This window comes from Patagioenas fasciata, chromosome 4 (assembly GCF_037038585.1).
Source record: "Patagioenas fasciata isolate bPatFas1 chromosome 4, bPatFas1.hap1, whole genome shotgun sequence".
Classification (NCBI taxonomy): Eukaryota; Metazoa; Chordata; class Aves; order Columbiformes; family Columbidae; genus Patagioenas; species Patagioenas fasciata.
Window position 1 is genome coordinate 8632716 of NC_092523.1, and position 21289 is coordinate 8654004.

Consider the following 21289-nt stretch of genomic DNA (forward strand, 5'->3'; position numbering starts at 1 on the left):
CTGTCTGCGTTCAGCTATTCTACAACAGTCACTGTCCTTCTAAAGTCGCACCCTTTCTCACTTGATAATTGTGCTACACAGGCGAGCCTCAACTCATTTGCACATAGGTGAGGCCTTGCTACAACTTGTCCACTTAAAATAATGGGTTGTCAAACGGATGGTATGTTTAGGGGAAAAAAACATATTTAAAGACCAAGTTTCCTTTGGTGATACTGCAAAATCATTTGTGTGAAAGAATGTTAGTGCTGTGTTCAAATTAAAACCAGAGGGTGTTTCCCTGCTATAGGAGAAAGGTGTTCTGTCTAAAAGTACCCTTTGTCACATTGCCCTGTATACCTTGCATTAATTAAACACAATGCAATTAAACACAAGTTCAGCTCAGATGAGTTCGCTAGCTTTCATGCAGCTGGAAGCAATGGTCCTAGGTCAGAAGAAAACCAATTTCTTCAAAAAGCTACAAAAAGTGAAACAAATTGATCCTCTCCCCTCCCCAGTCTCTAGAGTATTCTGCATTTTTGCCTCCTCCGTCATACTTCTTAATAATGCCCAATAGAAAGAATTTTGATTCGAAAAGTTTAAATGAACTGGCAAGAAGATTAGCTCTAAAGTGTTTTAATTACACTTAACAAAATTGTAATTGAAAATGGATTTTAGTTTAGATTAGTTTCTGTATAGAACTTGAGCACTTGGGTACTCAGACATTTGGTTGAAGTTTACAAGCTCGCCACATTAATAATTAATAAGTTATCAGCACACAGAACACCAGTGTTGGCCACTCAGTATGTGGCTGGAAAAAGCAGAAACAATTCCACCTTAAGAGCTGAGGCTGCCTTTGCTGTTTTCTCAAAGCTACGTGATGGCAGTTCAACTGGAAGTACTATTCACCAAACATCCAGATTAATGGAAAAGTCATTTCAAAGGGCATCAAATGAGTTATGTTAAAAAAAAATCCTAATTACTGCAAGTTCAAAATTCTAAAAAAGACTATTATTAGGTGAGTGAAGTGTGTCATACCAGTATGGCAACTTAAACTAAGGGAAAGTTACCTAAACTTATGTTTCATGAAGGGTATTGCAGCTGAGACTCCAAAAACCTTGGGCTAATGCTTAAAAGTCTTCACTGTTAAAAGCACAAGTACTAGTTTAGTCATTATAAATTTGTTATCAATGATACACTGTCAGCAAGATATACTTAATTTTGCTAGGTCAAAAGATGTAATAAAGACAGACATATCTACTGTTTATTCCATTAATGACTGACTTGTATATAGAAGTTATAATTCATCTCAGACTACCGTCTACTGCACTTCAGAGTTAAGAACTCCTGTTCAGAAATCACTTCTTTCTCCATCACTCCATTATCACAACAGATCTAATCTCCAAGGTACCATCCTATTTGCTAGTTAATGCAAATATTTACTTGAACTATTTAATTGCATATTTAAAGTAGACAGGTGATGTCTGATCAAAGTATTTCCCTGAAAGTCTGACACACAACATAGCAGATGTGTTCACATGGCAAAGCAACCTTGAAATCTATGGTGGGATCTCCAACACCGGGAACAGTGCAGAGAAACTATAACCATGACAACAACCAGTCACCTAGAAAAAAAGCTGCAATACCTCCTGGTACCAAAACAACACATGTGACTCCTGACTTCATCCTGGTTTGCCCAAATAGAAGCAGTATTTTTCACCCCAAACTGATACCTTTAGTCTCGATCTCTAAAGAGAAAATTTGAAACAATCTCCTTTTGCTACACATACCTAAGGAGTCAGATTAGATAATTATTCAAGAACTAAGAACTCCAGGACCCAAAGAAAAGCATATTAGAGTAACTTATCCAGTCTCTGCTTGCACAGCAAGGTGGATTTTTCCCAACACCAAGACAGGAAACAACTGGCAAAATTTGAAAGAGCTTTATTCTCACTTATTTTTCTTAATTTTGTTTTATACAGGCTTGCCTGAAGATGACCATGTTGACTTCTGCCATAAAGAACTTCTTAATTTAACTAAAAATATTTAATCATTTGCTTTGAAATGCACAGTAAAAACCTCATTCACTCATGTGACCACTTGATCACTGGGAAATCCCCACATGGATTCCAGAAGCTCTCAGCACCCTGACCAGACCGCAGCCCAGCACTGGGTGTCCTTCCTGCCGCTCTCTCCCTTCTGACACACCAAAAGAAACCCCAGACTTCAGAGGCCTCCTTGATACTGCCCATACCCACATAATTCTTCTAAAAATACTGAAAAGATTCCCCTTGCTTTATGCAAACATAAAACATTCTTATTTTTAAAAGGAAATTCCCTTCCACGTATACACATGAGTCTTCACCCTTGCAATTTTAGCAGCACAACTTGATTTCATATCAGGACTGCAGCCCCCATTCGTTGTAAGCCAATGATGTTGTTCCCCCAAAAATCCACAGCAGTCATTTATACAAATCTGAAGCAAGTTTATTTTCTCTGGTGTGTTTATATACCACACTGAATTCAGAAAGTCTTTCTGAACATCAAAAACCCCACAAAAGATGTGTTTTCTGCACTAATCCAGCTAAAATCTAGGACCTCTTTATCTTCTTTCTGTGTCTACTGATCTCACAGGAAGTTTCTTGGGTGGAGTCTTGAAAAAGTTTTTAACAGCCTCTGAACTGTATCTGAATTACTCGTACTAGTTTGGTTTTCTTGTACATGCCCATTTCTGCTGTCCAACGAAATGGACCTAAACCAGAATATATTCAGAGAAAAACCTCAGCCCTGGCACATCTTCAGCCCCTTAGAACTTAAGGGATCATACACCCTGCTCAGCACAGCAATTCATTCCAACTCTTAACATACTCTACTTACCCTTGTTGACACAATCAAAGCAGATTAAAACACTTTTCCATAACCAAGATAGGCAAGGCAGCTCAGTGATCAGACTTCAGTCCAAGGGGGCCCATAACAACGGCATGATACAACCAGTCTTGGAAACTACGCCTTATCCCAAAAGGAAAAGGGTTAGTCCTTCAAAACCACATTATGACATATCGCTTGGCATAAAACGTCAGGATATAGTATTAAGACCCTTAAAGGAAACAAACTTAAGCTGCCTACAAAAAATAAACTAAGTATTGAACCTCATTTGCTTACTCTACAAGTCCAGAGGAGAATAATAGTTTCTTAAATTTTCTTGACATCCACCCAGTGCTCATCATGACCAGACAGTTTTAAAACAACTATAGCTCGTCTAGTTTTATGTATTTAACAGCACTGGCATGTTTACCTCAAGTATGGCACTCAAACCTGTTCAACTCTTTTCATAGAATCATAGAATCATTTCAGTTGGAAGAGACTCTTAGGATCAGAGTCCAACCACATCCATAACCTAACTCTGCCACTAAACCATGTCCCTAAGAACCTTGTCTAAATGCCTTTTAAACCCCTCCAGGGATGGTGACTCCACCACTGCCCTGGGCAGCCTGTTCCAGTGTTTCACAACCCTTTCCATGAAGAATTTTTTTCCTAATATCCAATCTAAACCTCCCCTGGTGCAACTTGAGGCCATTTCCTCTCATCCTATCACTTGCTACTTGGGAGAAGAGACCAACCCTCTCCATGCTCCAACCTCCTTTCAGGCAGTTGCAGACAGTGATAAGGTCTCCCCTCAGCCTCCTTTTCTCCAGGCTGAACAGCTCCAGTTCCCTCAGCCACTCCTCATCAGATTTGTGTTCCTCAGCAACCAGCTAAAACACCCCATACGTTAATTTTGCCAGACATAGTGCAGCAACAGCAAGACGGTGATGTAGAAGTGAGAATTAATCAACATACAAAACAAGTGCACAAAGACGGAGGTGACCACGTATAGATGATTGAAGATTGGTTAAAAAGGGAAATTTAAAAAATGCCCCAAAGAGTACATTAAACTTCACTAGTTAAAGCTGAGTGTCATCAGCTACATAAGGGAAGGCTGGAATATTCAAGAAGTTGATTGAAATGATATCATGGGCACATTTATAGAAAAGCACAAGGTCGCACTATCAAACTGCATCATGTGGAATTCATCAGTTGGAAGGGTCAGAGCAGGACAAGGAAAACAAGCGACTACAGTCACCAACACAATGCGGCCGTAAAAGGAGACGGAATAGAGCAAAAGCAGACCCTGAGCAGAAAAAAAAATTAGTGTTTCAAGAAAGGAGTCTGAGGTAGGCAAGGTTCAGAGAAAGGCTCCTTTGGAAGAGCCCAGTTTATTTAGCATGAGAAAAGGACAATCAGCAATAACTGTTCTCTAAGTGTGATAATGTAGAGGAGCTAAAACACCACCTCCAGAAAACACACCCACGTAAGGAGAAGTGATATTATCAGCCATGAGTATGTTTAAGAGATGGCTCTCACAACTTTATTCTTTGCATCAGTTTTCTAATATAAGCCAACCATGCTGGAAATGAACAGTAAAATCCAGTCTCAGTTAAAATCCACGTTAGCCAGTGCTCACATGCTAATCTTAAAGAAAAACAAAACCAAACCCATCACCTTCTGCTTCATTCACTTGCCTTTTGCAGTTAAGTTGAAGCCTAGAAACCTGGGTAATATCTTTCAGCAGACTTAAGCCTGGCTACACATCTGGCAGCTATTACTGTTTGCAAATTTTGATGTTTTTACAGTATTTAAGTCTGACCAAGAAGCTTGCGGAAGAGAAACTAGTGGGGTGCGGAGTGTTACACAAGAACAAGCTTATCATAAATCTCATAATATATTTAAATAGATCACCAAAAAAACCATTTTGAACACAGGTTGGTCAGTGAGGGGTAAAAGCAGCCTAGCACAAAATAAATATTCCTAGAGCTGTATCTTAAATACAGCAAAATAAGGAACCAACGTTTAAATGGCTTTTGTGACAGACTAGCATTCCTATGCAAGATTTCTTCTGAGAAAAAAATATCAACTGCAAGGTGTATAAAAGGAACTGTCCCAAGTTCTCTTCAGTTGTGTGGAATACAGCAAAAGGAGAAAACCAGTAACTTAAATGAATATACTAGGAACGACTGTATTTAGATTATCAACAAGCTTCCTAAAGGAAACAAAACACTCATTGAAACAAGAAAATACAAGTGGAGAAAAGGTATCACTACTGGTTCATACTCATACTCAGCTCTGAGAAACAGTCCAGAATGTCTTGCTTATTGGTTTTCAGGCTTCTGACACCTAAAATTTAAATTGGACAAGTAAAAAAAGAAAAAAATTTAAAAATCCAGACACTACAATCTCTTTTTTTAAAACAATTTTAAATGACCTAGTGATACTCAAGCCCTTACTTGTTAAAGAAAGGACTATCATCCTATGCCTTACACTTACATACACAAAGCCTTTTCAGATGGAGGAAAAAAAATCAAAGTATGAATCACATTAAAAAAGAAATCAATATAACTGATATGGAATTGGTGTGTAGAAGGCAGAGGTTTAATGCAGAGGGAGTTAACAACAGCATTCATAGTTTGCTAACAGTTCCGCTGAGGTTTGTTCTTACGGATTAGAGGTTATTACAAATATGACTGTTCATTAAAAATGCATTTCAACATCCTGCCATTCCTCTTCATTTCCTTCTCTGTAATCCTTGGGTTTACAGTTTCCAAGCATGAACTTCAAGGATCGAGTTATTTCTGCTGTAACTTAAAGGTAAGGCTACTGATATGCATTACAAACTGTATCATCACCACAAAACCGGACTTGACCCCCACTCTGAGTGAGCACAGATGAGATGATCCCCGAGGAAGGCACGATATGAAGCCTGTTTCATAATAAGGGAAGGACTTCGCCACAACAGAGGAAAAAATATGACAGCAGCTCAAGCAGTAACTTTGCAATATTTCCCATATCAAAGCAAAAAAGGTCCTTAAAAAAAATAAACAGAGGAAAAAATTCAAAGTGTCCCAAACCTGTCACTCATTATGTTCTGCAGACAATATGTTTAGGCATGGTTTGAATCTCTTTCCTATTTAGGTCACAGTTCCTGCTACTCCCACAAGTTTCTGTGGTGCTCTATGACTGGGACAGAGAAACACCTCGAATTGCCACTATTAGTTGGAGTGAATGTGCAGTTCATTGACTGCTTTTGTCACCATTGAGGAGAACAAGAGTCTGAACTGAAGATATTTCACTGGTACATGAGGAACCCCCAAGGCAGAAGACCCAGCATCTATCAGTACGTTCATATCTGAAGAAGAAATACTAGTTATGCTTAAAAAGACATACGAAACCAAAGAGCACTTTGAAAACTCTGGTTTTACAAATAGCACTGCTTGGGAATATAATAATTGGAAGAGACAAGCATTGAGAGCTATTCTTAGACCTAGTGCATAAATTAAGAAGGCTGCAGAGGACAGATTCCTTCCTTCCCCCTTCAAATGCCAGCACCCCTTCCTGAAGTACAAAAGCAGCTTTTCTCTTTTAACTTTAGGGCACAAACTCCCAAATTGTCAAACTGCTGACACCGGTAAAGGGAAAAAATAAATAAATCCCCAAATGCTGTTTGGGAAGAGAACTTTGGGAAGTGTGTTTACTCCTTTGCCACCGTCATCTGGCTGCAGACTGTGGCACACATTCTACTTAAGAGACTTGTATCATGGCTCCCCAGAGATCTTCATGTTTTTCAGAATATGCACTAACACAGAAAAAGCCAGAACCATGCTAAGTGGATTACAATTTAATACAGTAATGTTAAAAATAAAAAAACCCCACATAGTCATAGTGGAAATAGGCTTGCTAAAAAATACAAGTACAAGCCATAACCAGCAGTATCTCAATAAATGACAAAGATGATCACATCTGAGCCAATTTGGATACCAGAAGCGTGACACTTGTGTTACAACAGTAGTGTCCAGGAGAGATGAATTTAAACCAAAATTAAACACAACAATATTGTGGGTGGGGAGGTTGAGGGAGCTCATATGGCTCCATGGGTGCTTGAAACTCTCAAACACACTGTGGTTGCAGTTGAGCCATCCAGCAAATGTAAGGGTCACTAGATTACAAGCCTAGCTAGTCAGGGAACATCTCCATAGCTTGTGCAAGGCAGCTCCTGCAGTGGCCCAAGGTGAGCTCAGTGTATTTATATAGAAACTGCAGATATTACCATCAGCTGGTCATGCCACCGCACGAAGAAAACTCAGTTCTACTGGGTCTTTCTGGTAGAACATACAGGATATTTCTTAGTGCCATAATTAAAATGGAGGAGGATTTAGCAATGCTTAACACCAGGAGGCACAGCTGGTTTTCTGGATGGTTATTCTCTACAAAGGAATCTAAACAGGATTTTGACACCAGACCAAAAATCCCTGAACAGAAAGCAGCAGAGTGAGGCAGAGCAGCAAAGGTAACTCTGAGCAGAGCCAAAAGGGACTTACAGAACACTAATAAACAAGAAGCAGAACCTGAAGAGTGGCAAGCTGTGTAAACTACTTAATGCAGTGCATGCCCTGGTCTCACACAGGAATACAAGAAAAATTACTTCTGCTTCCAACATTCACTTCTCGTGTCCTTGCTCCAAAAGAAAGAAAAACTTAGAGCAGCAAATAATAGCCCAGAACTTCCTTATAAAGCACAAGCATATGTGGATGCACAGATCTAGTAATGGGGAAAGAAGCTGGCAACACTTCGCAGGACAAAAGCTTTTAGATCATGTGGAATTAGTCAGGAGACATCTTGCTGGACTTCCCAATTTCCAATGAACACAGACATGTGTTTTGTAAGGATGCTTAACTACTGTTTGACAAAAATGCTGATTCCCAGTAGAACAGTTCCATAGTTTAGGTTTGTACCATGTAAGATTCATCCTAGAAGAAATGGCCCTTGCCTACAGAAAGCTTTGCTTTCTCAAGGCCTATTACTGGATGAGTTTTTCAAGTTCAAGTACCTACTTTATTATTTTTCATTTTAAACACAGCTGAGCAGAATAGCATCCAAATTCAGTGGTAACACAGGCAAAGACTAGAGGCTCTCCAAGCCATGTGTCAAACCATCAGACTGACCCCTCCAGGCAACAACACTCAAGGTAAGAAAAACAGTGATTTGTCTTTGAAAAATAACTAGGTCAAGAAAATGCTCTGCTGTGGTTAGAAAACAACACAAGGCCACTTCTTAACAAACTTTATGACCTGTACAACTCTGGGTTGGAATGTAGTTATCAGCTATGTTTCAGTACAGAAAGCTTAAATCTATTCTTGACAGCAAGATCATTTAAAGTGCAAGACTGGAAAAAAATGTTCCTCTCTAATATTGCTCAACCTAAAAAGCTATTTCTAACTAAATTAAGGACTTTGTTAATTAGCAATTAGAGCTATACGTAAAGGAGCTTTTTCTCATAATGAAGGAGGGAATTATACAAGATCTAGATTATCCAAGCTCCAATGCATCTGAAATGGTGGCCCAGATGGACAGCAATTCTGCACCCACCCCCTTTTCTCTGTTTAAGATATCAAGGTGATCCATCTTGCCTCACGGCAGGAAAAGGTAAAAGCATCAATTTTAAGACTTCTCTTCAACAACTTGTCGAGCTGCAGATTTATCCTTAGGTATTTGTACTGACACCACAGAAAAACAAGTTTCAGGTAACCAGGCCTATTTACTAAAACAAGATTAGAAAAATTAAGAGCAAATTCAAATTCAGGCCTGGTAGAGGCTGAAGGTATTGGGATAGCATCTGTTATTGCTTCCTCATATGGAAAGTTCTTAAGGACTGCCATATTCTGGAGCCTGGCAGTCAGAAGATGACTCACTTGCTTTGAGACAAAGCATTATTACCAAAATATAATGCCTGCTTCATACAGACATTGTAATCACCATTGTATTTGAAAGAGGAAAACAAGGAAAAGGAATTCAGCTTCCCTTCCTCTGAGTCCTCCTCATACAAAACTTAACCCCCAGGGGTGGCAAGGGGAGGGGAATGAGGAAGATGGAAAACAAATACTAAAAGGCTTTCTGTAACAAAAACCCACATAATTTCAAGACAAACTAAATGACTAGACAACACTAACATGCTACAGGATGATAAGAAAGCACAGCTTTCGAGAAGATAATACATTATCACCAATGCCTTGCATGCTGGCATTTGCCTGAAAACGTCATTAAACCAACATAAGAATTCAAGTGTTCGGAGAATCCAAACTTAAAATTACACAAGAGTGGATGCGAAGTTAGCACAACTCCATCTACATACCAAAACACAAACAGAAGAAAAACTAAAGCAAGTGATGAAGGAGGACCTGTAATTCAGAACAAGGAAAAAACACAGTTGCACATGGTTTAACAGTTTTTCTTCTATGACTTTTGGGGACAACACAAAGTCAAGTTCTCAAAAAGCACTTTGTTAAACAGGGCAGGCGGGTATCAATCTCAGTTACATCCCAGATTCAAAAAAAATTTGGAGTATGTTAACAAGAAGTACAGTTTCAACATCTCATTTTGTATTTAAGCATGCACTGTATAGGTACTTGAACTGTAAAGTTCAATAAATTGATCTAACAAACATTAATTACTATGAGAGATGTTTTACTTTGTGAAAATTTTCTAAGAAGAAGAGAAATGCTGAAAACCTAAAAAAATAGGCATCCTTCCCAGTTCCATTTGTGGGACTCGTGAAGCAAAGAGGGTCCAAACTCATCAACCCACTCTGCCACTAAATAAAGTCTCCTACATCTTGCTTTTGTAGTAACCGCACTGTTACATTAGCTTTGTTCTGCCAGGAAACCCTCAGAGCTTACACAACCAACTACACGTATTGCAAGCACAAAGGTTCAAATAGACTGTTCAAAAGGAAAGTTAAGTCCACAGGACAGTGTCTCCGAAAATTAAATCCACATTTCTTCCCCATTTTGAGCTTAGCCCCACATTACTTATAGGCATTTGGATAAAGCCTACAAGTTCTATATGAAACGCTCAGACAGGTCAGGCCAGTAGCTACACACCATAGCATCATCTGGCTTCTTAATCCTTATGAAATTCATTGCCAAGTTATAGCCTGACCTGCCTTTCCTATAGCCACATTTTGGAAAGGTTTACACAATGTTGACCTCCCCTGAAAGAACGGTATAATCTAGTCTCTTACTTCATTTTAGGAACTTAGATTCCTTTCTTGCTTCTGCAAGAATTCATCACAGCACACTAGAGAACTAAAAAACACATTTAAGGCTCTGAACTTCCTCATCAACAGTAGAAGTTCCCAACATTTGCTAACCAACCCACCCTTCAGTTAGTCATGGCACAAGGTTGTTTTTAGGCAACACTTCTACACACGTTTTGGTGAAAATCTCAGCTCTCTGCACAAGAGCAACGCTTATTTTGCCTGGTAGAGCGTCTAAACTTATCAGAAGAACTTAAATCTTGGCGTTGTTACATTGTTTTGTTAGTTAATAAACATAATAAGCAGATTTAAAAAAAAAAATCATAATCAGGATTTTCAAGCGTTTCATATTAAAAACCATCTTGAAAGGGACCGGGGTAACCTTGCTTACAGAAAACAAACATCAGTTTTCAAGCACCACAGTGCTACTAAGAACTATGTAATTACAGATAAGCCTTTTAACTGATGTCGACAATGTCACTCCTGAAATAGAAAAATTCAGACTTGCTACATTACTTTCACGCAACAGATGCGCAGTTCATCTATTCAGGTTTAGAAGAATGAAAAAGCCATATAACTGTATCTGAAATGGCAAAATCTGAGCTCATAACTGATTGTCAGAGAGTAATGTAAAGAAAAAAAAAACAGATTTCTAACAAGGTTAAAAAGTTGTCTTAGAGAACTGCTTATATGACAAATGTGTATATGTTTATATACAAAAAACATAAACTCTATAGTTTAATACCGCCCTGAAAATACTGTTCTTACTTAAGCAAGTTCCTGCTCACACAGTGGACACAGCAAGAGACAAGCACTACATGCTGCACATGATTAAGAAGTGTAGAAGAACGCTAACACGTACAGGTATATTTAAGCTACATCAATTCAAATATGGGAACAAATTCCACGTTCAACAGACCCAACACGTCACACCCCAAGCGGGATGCATCGAGTTTGCGGAGGAACAGTTTGCTTTTTCAAAATCAGAAATGAGCATTGACTCAATTCCACTTGGGGAATCTGAGAAGGAAAACACCATTTGAACAAAACACCTCCCCCTAAACCTTCCCCCCATTCATTATAACAGCATAGAATGAAGTTGTATGATGTGTGTGTGGGGGTGGAAGGTGTTTGTTTGGTTTGGGCTGGTTGGTTGTTTATCACAGGAATACAGGCTTCTTGTTCTGATGCAATACAGGTTAATGAATTTAGGGGGGTTTTGCCTTTTTAAGTTTTGAAAACAAGAGTTGATTTATGTTTTTTCAACATGGTAAGCAGCATCTGTATAACACTTCACAAAGAAGAGTAAATAAAACTTGAGATGACTGAAAAGCTATTCATTTTGATTAACCTATTTTGCTGCAGTACTTTGAAGAACTTTAAATTATTAAGACACATAACAACAAGTAGAAAGGAATAATCTAAATGTAAGCCTGGAAATGGAGAACTAACTGAATGCTGTTGGCTGGTCCTGCTCAGGTCCTCAGAAAGTTCTCCAAGAAGCCACAAGTCCTTGACTATTATTTCTTACAGCAAAAACTACCACTTATACGTAATACTTCTAACTCCTATGAAAAAAATGTTTCAGGCTAAAAGCACAATCATTCCTAACATTTCCACAAAGCAGAAAGGAATAACTGGACATCCACTCCTAGTCTCTAGAGTCAGACTTAATATCTGCTGTTCCTGCTCCCAATGCTGCAGAAATTGCTTTTAAACAGAGATTAAGAGAGCCCAGCTATTTTAATTGACCAGAGGACCAGGAAGATGAAATTAAAGTTTTATTTCCATAGAATATTATCTGTTATCATGACAGTAGGAAAGAGATCCCAAAAGCCAAGTCACTATCTTAAGTGAGTCTGAATGAGTTTTTATAACTTAAACTGCCTCTGCTTTCCACAAAAGGTTCTTTATCTGCTAAGGAAACCACATCTCTGAAGGGATTTAAAAGGGTACAGTGGACCAAATAGCATAAAAATATATATATTGTGGGAAGTAACCATGTATCAACAGAGAATTAGACAGGATGATTTAAAACATCTTCCCTCACCCATAATTTCCACAATTGTTTTTTTACAGATCGATGGCAAGCCAAATATAAGTAGTCACCCACACAAACTCCATCTCAAACTGCTGTACATTATTTTTTATTTAATTTGAGGATATGGGAGGCATAATCGCACTGCATAGTAGATGCATATTGCTCAACTTCAAATAAGTCAATTTAACCTACAATCCAAGTCAAAACACTTGGAAGTTTACCAGACATCTGTTATCCCAAGACAGGTGCAAAGAGCTCAAGAGTATCTGTGCTGTTTCACCCATGCCACTGAGTTTTCCTCAAAAAGTCCCTCACTCTTGTAAATGCCACAGGAGAGCAGGCACCTGAGAAAACTCTTCCAACCTTCCACCTCCCTGTTCTTCCCCAAGGAGAAGTTCCTCCCGTTCTTTATAGTTCTCTAACTTCTAAACTAATTTGCAATGAATAAATAAAATTGCCTGACTGACCTCCAGCAGGTCAAAGCTGACTTTCATTTCACTATTCAAAATCCTGGGGGTGTAGCAGTCCTTTATTTTCACTCTGCTGGAGCTTAGAAAACCTACAAATCTCTCATTGTATATCCACTTCCATTCAGACATTTGCCCTTCATGTCATAAGGTTGTCTTTAAAGAAAAAACGTACTTCGCAAATGCTGAAATCTTTGGCCTCTTGCATACAGGGGTATATGGTATAGGCAAACAGTAGAAACATTTGCCTTGAGGTCCATTGCTGACTATTTCTTTTCAGCTCAAAGTTTATACCTAGAACTTCACAAAGTGAATTTAAACCACTGATTTACTTTGCTGGATAATTCTGATACCTAGCTCCATTCCTCTGAACAAAACACTGACCATTGAGCTTAAATTACTTCATGTCTTTTGGAATACAAGTCATTTTATCTTCTGCTTTTTTGGTTTATGATCACTTACAGGAATTACTACGACTGGAAGAAAAAGAAAAAAGGCCCCAGAACTGTTTTTCAATGCAAAGTTAGGCCAGGATTAGCTCCATTTTTCAAATGTGAAGTTAAAGGCTCCCGTAGGAACAGGTATTAATTTCTCAAACAAGAAGCAAAATTCTACCCCTGACTTAATTACTTCAACCACAGCTGTTCGTTTTGGTTCTTAAGGCTATACAATGGGAAACTACGAGTAAATTAACTAGGTTACACATTTACATCTACTACCATTTTATTGATCCAAATCAACCCTAGTCCAGTCCATCGCTACACAGAGCTCACCTATATTGTTTCCCACAAACCATATTCCAAAAGCCAAGTGCATCAAGGCTGCCGTGAAGCCAAAGATACCCCCATACAGTGCAAAGACATCTGCCACCTATTTTATCTGAGAAGCAGCAGTGCCCAACAATGCGTCACTGAATTGCAAAGTGTCATCCACAGGTAGGAATAAAAATATCAGACCTATGTTCTGACCAAGAGATGCTGTACTACATCTTGCAAGAGTACCACAAGAGCGTAAGTGATTAAGACCTGCAGTTGTATTGAACATCTTCCCCCAATCACACTCCACAAATGTAGCATGCCAAGCAGAGAACAGCCTTTGCTGACTTTGCTGTATCCACAAGTAGAAAATACATCTACCCCAAACAACCTATTTTTTTCCCATTTTGACAGGAGGCTAGAAGAGAAGAGCTTAACATAAGCATCTCAAACTATTTAAAGTAACATGCTTACTATTTAGAGAACACAAACTGAATGAACTTCATGAGCCAGTACTTAACCTACTTTAGCCAGTCCAGGCTTGACTCACAGGTTACCCTGCTCTAATAGCATTGTAAGGGGCTCTTGATATCACTGCTTCATCTTGCACATCCTAAACCAGCAGCCTGGGAAAAAACCTAATGCAAGTGAGCAGCTACTTTACTACATTCTCATGGGTATGATACTGTCTTCTGTATGTCCACACTTGAGCTCTAGTTATAGTAGTGACGCTGCTTGTGCAGCTTGGGAACATTAATTCACTTTGTTGTAGCATAATCAAAGTGAACAAATCTACTCTAACTATATCTAAAAGGACATACCTGGAAATTTTCTAGACAACAGGAATTGAAAGAATCAAGGAGAATGCTTCAGAGCTTATTTTACTTAAACTTAGTGAGGCTGCAGTAGGGTCAATTCATTTAGCTGTCTGCATACTGACTATTACAGTAACCTCAAAAGAGCAACAAAACAAAATGAATGTCCAGTAGTCCTCAGATAGCAACCACAGCTTATTCAAGTGCCCTAACAGCATAACAAACTAATTAGCATCACATCTTACCCTTGGATCTGTTCACATTGGCTTCTGGAAAATGGCCCCTACAAAGTAAAATTGAAGTAACTGGGTGCAGAGACTCCACAGGACACATTAGGAGTTACTAAAAGTCTCTGCAGAAGAAGTAGCAGTCATCTGATTTAAGCTTAGTCACAGCACTCCTGACATGTTTTGCCCTTCATAAAATACTGCCTCCTCATCACACCCTTCAGGGAAACATATCCACCCCCATCATTCATCCCTACTTTGTGTGCATTTTTAAACTGCTGTGAAAAAAAATCACTAGTCTCTCTGCTTATCCTCATACCTAAGTGATACTAGTTGTGCTCTTCTGGACAAGTCTTTTGGACTCAGATGCCATCTTCTGAGAGAAGCTCTCCTTGCCATGGAGATCCACAAAGCCACAAGGTCACTGTGACCTGAAGCATTAAGTCACTAATAAAGCAGAGAGAATTTAAGCTCAGTTTACTTTCAGGATTAAAGTTACCCCAGTGTTTTGCTCATTCAAGACATTAAACTCCAAGGAAGAAATCAAATCAAGCATTCAGGTGTTTGGACAAAGTGATGATGAACAGAGTTTACAGAAACTAAACTGCTGTGCAATATTGCAGAAGTCCACAGTAAAGGGTTAAAAACCAGATTATCAACAGAATACAGATCTATGGGTAGTTCTCAGAGTTGGAACCGCTGATGCACAGGGGCAGACACCAGGCCTTCACAATGCAGGAAATATCACATTGCACATTCCTTGTTCCTGGGCGGCTCAAAGCAGCTGTTCCGTGAGGCAGGGTGCCAGGACACACAGAGCTTGGCCTGACCTGCTGTGGCACTTAGGATCTCCCTCAGTACCCAGAAAATCCACTAGTGTAAAACTCAGATGACTTCAAAGCATTTCTAAGGTAGCAGAAGCACCCTGTGCTAGGAAATCACAACTTCAGTCCAAGTTCCTTCACTGTTCAGAGACCCTTAGAACTTTTCATTGCGTTGTCTTATCTAGTCTCATGTTAATGCACGAGATGCCATAGTACTGAATATTTGAAACTACTCCTTACTTGGATAAAGGCACCTATTTTGTGTTAACTATCTGAACAGACCAAACGCCGTTTCAGAGAACGTGTTAAAGAAGTGTGGTGGTTTGGGTTTTTTTTAAGCATGATACCAACTCCACACCACAGCACTGGGGGAGGAGTAGCACAAGAATGTTAAACACCAGAAGGACTTCAAACTACAGCATGTTGTTTGATCTGAAACAGAATAAAATCTTACTGTCACCATAAAACTTGCTTACACACCGAATAACACGTGCAACCTCTTGGCTGTTCTTTACTTGTCACACCTCGGGATCGACTGACGTAATTCATGAAGCAGAATATTTTAAAAAGCTCAGCAGTTTCCTCCTCGTTTCAGTAACGAAATATTTCGATCCTCCTGCTGCAGTTACCATTCTAAATGCCACCTTTACTTATTCTGTGGTAGTCTCTGTGATAAGGTTTATCAGCTGCAGAAGAGGCTAAGTCCAGAGAGGCTCTTTGCCATGCAAAGTCATCCTGAAATACCACGGTGACCGGATCCCTGCAGAGCCGGAGGAGGAGGACTGACTCTCCAGCTTCTTATTCAGGTGACAGTGAACAACTACCAAGTAGGCACAGAATCCCAGAATCCTAGGCTGGAAGGGATCACAAGGATCATCTGGTCATCCAGCGTTCTGCTGTTCTACAACCCATACAGCTCGTCTTGTGCACATAACTGAACAGAGAAAGTCATTTTGAGTCCCTAGGAGCTGAAAACAGCTATCATATTTTGTTATAATTTCCTACAGTTTTTTTTCCACTTGTTTTTACAGCTGTCTTCATGTTCTAGAATGTCTGAAGTTTCACAAGTATGTATTTTCAGCTTCAAGTCCAAAAAAAGATCCTCCCAGAATTTAGCACTATGTGAGAGCTGAAGAGTGGAGTGCAGCAATCTGCCTGATCATTTCCATCTATTTCTACATTCATTACTCATTTTAATTAAAATAATGTAGTGTTTCCCATGCAGATTGAAGAAATGGCATATTCTTTTCCAAGAGGACATACAACCTCTAATGGAGGGTACAGTGAAGCGTGAAGGTGTGTAGAAGAAAATAAAATTGAAGTATAGAGAAAGAAACAGCTTCTGATTTCCTTCCTTCTTTTCAATAAAGGCACAAATTAGAATATTAAAGAGGTAAGAGCGGAAGGAACAAACCACAAACAAGTACAGAAACTAAACACAGATTATAAGGATAGAATACTAATCTGAATTTACTCACCTATGAGCTGTATTTAAGCTTAAGAAGCAATGACAATGGGAACTTCATTTTCAGAATTAGACTTTTGACTGTTTAGCATTTATATTTAGCAAATTGGTAGAGACTGAAGCAGCATCCACCCAACACATTTTCCAGAACTCACTAGGTAAAGACAGTTCACTAAAGAAAAAAACACCCAATCCCAAACCACCTTTCACCCCTTTTTTCCCTGCTAAAGCTTCACCCAAACTCACAGCTATTCCAGAACTTTATTCACACAGAACAGCACTTGCTTCAGGTTAAAGTAAATAAATCATTTAGTTCTGATAAATATTGATTAGAGAGAGCTCCTAGCTGAGAAGCCTTGAGCAATGTTGGTGGGTGTTCCAATGCCAACCTCTGGGGACTGCAGAGCATTGGCACAAATGGCTCCAGACCCCAAACTCCCCTTTTCACACAGCTGGGGCTCCCATAGTCCACCATTCCATAAAGTAAGAACTCTCCCTCCACGGGACTTCAGTTCTCCCTAAACAATACTAATTAATTCCTGACCTGATTTTGAGCAACTTTTTAGGAAGATTTGAAGAAATCAAAACATCTGCAATAAAGCTTAAAAGAAAAAAAATCCTTAAAAGCACTTGTTTTCAACATAGGTCTTTCATTAACTGACAGAGAAGTGAATTTGAAATCACAGAGAACGTATTTTTGGAAACAATAAGGAGCCATCAATAGATATGAGAGAGAGGCCTTGCTGAAATTCCCCTTATCGTAGTCCTGATCTTCACGAGCTACATGCAGATAGAGGACACATCCACATTTTGTGTGACACTTCAAAACAAGTCTTGTGTAGTATTAGCTTATGATATTTTGCACAGCTGTTATTTTGTTTAAGTTTGGTGAGAAATGTTTAAGAACCACAATATAAGTTTCAAAGGATATACATTTGTTATAATTTGCATCATGGGAGAAGGTGGGCTATGAAGAAATGTAAGACTTCTAATAGGGTAATGGGCAAGCAAGCTGCCATTCTAAAAATCACCAACATTTCCTGAGAACTTAATTCCATTTTTACTTCAATTTTTTCTGAACTTGCCTAGTTTTTAAACGCATGTTTTCAGTAAAGTTTAAGACGTCTGAAAGCTGAGGCATTTCCAAACTATACTTTGCGCCTTTGACTAAATACACAGTAGTATCTTTATAGGAACATTCTCCTGAAATAGCTGAATTAAAACAAAACACACACATCAGGCCTTGACACTTTAGAATGAACTTGGTTACATGAACTACTCAGTTTACCACAAAAACATAATTTCAGAATAGGTCTTACAGGAAAAAGTGATTAAGACTGGCTGAATATCAGCTTCATGTCCTCTTCAATTCCGCAGCAAGTCTAAACAGCTAAAAATACTTCTGTAGACATGGGCTACATCAGGTCTGCTCCACACACACTATTACATGGATTATTTAGAAGGTATGACATCTGATCAATGGAAATAATTCTAACCAGTCTGAAATACTGTATCTGAGCTCTAGAGTTTGAAGAACTCAAGCAGCAAGTCTAGCCAAGAAACCAGCAGGTTTTAAATTTTACATTCTGTTTAAATAAAGAAACCTACATAAGACCGCACAGACAGTTGAAAGGCAAATCCGCTAATGTTTCTGGAGTAGATTAGCAAACTAATCTCAGCAGTGATTAACACAGGGAAACTGGAAAGATCTGATTAGCTAACTAGTAAACTTGCATCTTAACCAAACACAGAACACTGCCCAGTCATATCTAGAACAGAACTCGTTACCACCTTGCCATACAGAATTATTTGCTTGCTTATTGACTTGCTGTCCTATCACCTACCCCAAAGCTTCATCAAAAAAAGCTGTATGTTTAAAGAAGAAAATCCTTTAAGTTGTCTTACAAACGTATAGGAGAAGGACACATGTCAGACTTTTGGCCAAGCAAAGTGGACATGAACCAGCTAACTCAGTGAATATCCACCAGTAGATAGTCTAGTTTCAGTATCATACTAGTATTTTTGCCCACACATTTCTGTGTAAAACCTACTAATGCCAAGGTACCAGAGACTGGACATTTTAGCCAGAGCCCCATTCTATTCCGGTTGGCTTTTGCACAGTGCAACAAATGCAGAGACACTGGTGCAGAGCTTCCTTTTCCTTCTGTTTTCATTGCTACTTCTGCAAACTGTCTCCTCCCCATTAAACTACTCACACAAATCTCCCACACCTGGTATCTCCTGAAGGCAGCAGGTGTGTGTCATCATAAGCATGATAACATGCTGACCATAATGTAAGACTCAGTTTTACACCTAGAGAAACTAAAGGACCTTCTTCAGTTTTAAACTGTAGCCATTGCCTCTGTGAACACAGAAGCTTTGAAAAATGAAGCTTTGAAAATGAAGCTTTGAAAAATGAGCTGTGTACGTGCTTTTGTATTACACACAAAGTGCAGGCACAAATTCATTGCTACTAGTTTTTAAAATCAGCACATTTACTATCATGTGAGGGAAGCCCAATTCTGAAAAACTAATGTAAAACACCTCTCCATTGAGCTGGAGCATCTGCAGTTACCACATTGGAACACTATTTCTGGCTGCTCATTAGCAGTTTCTTTAGTCAATTCATTTATGTAGGGGTTTGATGTTCTTATTTAGCTTTATGGAATTACTCAAACAGTGAAGGGACACTAAACCAAACAGATTTCCACCAAGATGACTTAGAAATCATCATATGCTGTTCTCAAGCAACAGCAGTATAACTTTTTTTGCTACCCTGTCTACCCCTCTTCCCCATGGCTTCCTTGCATTTTTAAAACAAGCCATTTTTCTTTGGCTTCTGCTCCAAGCATCTTTCCATAGCTCTTTGTACTCTATATCAAGTAGCCTGGACTTCAAAAACTGGGCTTTGGGAGCAAAGAGTAAATAAGTTGCTACAGGGTAAAGCACTGGCAAGAATAAGCATCCTACTGTACTGCTGAAGGCAATATGTATCAGTACGAGAACAGAAGCAAATTAACAACCACAAATTAATGCGGTTTATCTAGAAATAGCCTTTCTGCAATAGTTCCCCTCACACACTGAGGAAAATAAAATCTCACCCGTGTCATTTTAAAAAAGTCTAACGATGGTCTGTTCCATCGTACATCCTCCTCCCGTCTGCGCTTTAGCCGGCTTTTCTTTTCGTTCAGAACGCAAGGCTGCGAGCGGCATCTCAACAGGCCCTGCCGCCGGCTGAGCTCGGGTGTGGAGGTGGGAGTGCTGTTGGCTGAAGGCAAGAGATTCCCCGTCTCGGTGATGTGCTCCTGGGAGAGGGAGAGGCGGCGCCTTGGGTTAAAGTCACAAGGGCCTCCGGAATTCCAGCGGGTGCTGGAGCCCGTGCTGCCCTCGCTGCTGTCCACAAAGCCGCTGCTGGCAGAGGAAGGTCTGGGAACCGGCGACGTGTTGAAGCTGGTGACGGTGAAGACGTTATTTAGCGACAGTATGTTTTGTGGCAGGCTGATACTTGTGCTTCTCTGCAAGGTTGCACTTCCATGGCTGTTGCAGCGTTGCAAGGTAGCGCTACCACCGCTATTACACCGTCTCTTTGACACAGGAGTCCAAACCTTTGAGTTTCCAGGCTTCCACGGTGACCGACAGCGAGCCAGCTCATCAGGCTCCGAGAGGGACCTACAGTGGCGTTTTGTTGGTGGCGCCAAGGGTTGACCCGAGTTTTCATTAAGGTTTAATTCACTTATCCATCCGGACACCATAGATGTACTGGAAGATTCCTGCTGCCACTGCAGGCTGCCATTGCTGGCAGTGCCGGTGCTGAACGCACACACTGGGAAAGGGTAAGCTGAATTCCTTGTGTCAGTCTGAATCGGGCAACCCCCATTTAAAGCTTTCCAAGGACTGTCTTCTGAAAACGAAAGAAAGGTAAAGGTGAAAGATGCAAAGGAGACAATTTGTTTTAAACCTCGTTTAATGTAAAATCATGAATCAAACTCGAGCTTAGAAGCACGAGCCACAAATACCCAGCTCTTAGTAAAAATTTCACACTATGTAACATTTGTTTTGAAAAAAAGTAGAAAATTCAAAAAACATGAAGACCAAAGAATTTCAGGAGCCAATCCAGGAATTCCTGTATGTATGTACCTTATTAATTCTTCTTCTGCATATCAAAATATTGCAGCACTGTGTTTCTTAGCAAGCAACAGGAATAGCGTCCTTACCTGCTTCCTAGCGCTTAGCAAATACCACAATTAAAACCTGTAACAGTGAACAACCAAAGGTATAACCAAGATGGATTAACAAGTAACATGAGAACCCACCACAGAACACTGAAGTTTTTTTTTTTTTTAAAATAAAAGAGCAGGATAATCTCTTCATAGACTGCTGTCCTTCATTTGGCTGTTATGCCTTTCCATTAGGAACACCTTATTATAGAAAAGTTTCAAAGATGGGCATTCACACTTTGTGGTGTGAGAAGCCTTAGTTTAAATTAGGAACAGCACAAAGTTAAATCAGACTGCAGTTTCCTTTTTTGCCTTTTGTTTCCTTTTTTTTTTTTTGCTGTTTGTTTCCTTTTTAGCTCATACTCAGAGCATAGGG

General features: G+C 39.5%; 1 protein-coding gene across 3 annotated transcripts in view; it reads right to left on the reverse strand.

Annotated features, from left to right (window-relative positions):
• The window catches only part of FAM53A (family with sequence similarity 53 member A), a 70373-nt gene that overhangs the window by 18436 nt on the left and 30648 nt on the right, over positions 1-21289 (reverse strand). For 2 of the 3 annotated variants that reach the window (XM_065837796.2, XM_065837797.2), the window contains one exon: positions 19798-20597. In XM_065837796.2, the coding sequence (XP_065693868.1) occupies positions 19798-20597 (800 nt within the window). The remainder of the gene's footprint in view (positions 1-19797; positions 20598-21289) is intronic. The other variant, XM_065837798.2, reaches the window with a different exon arrangement.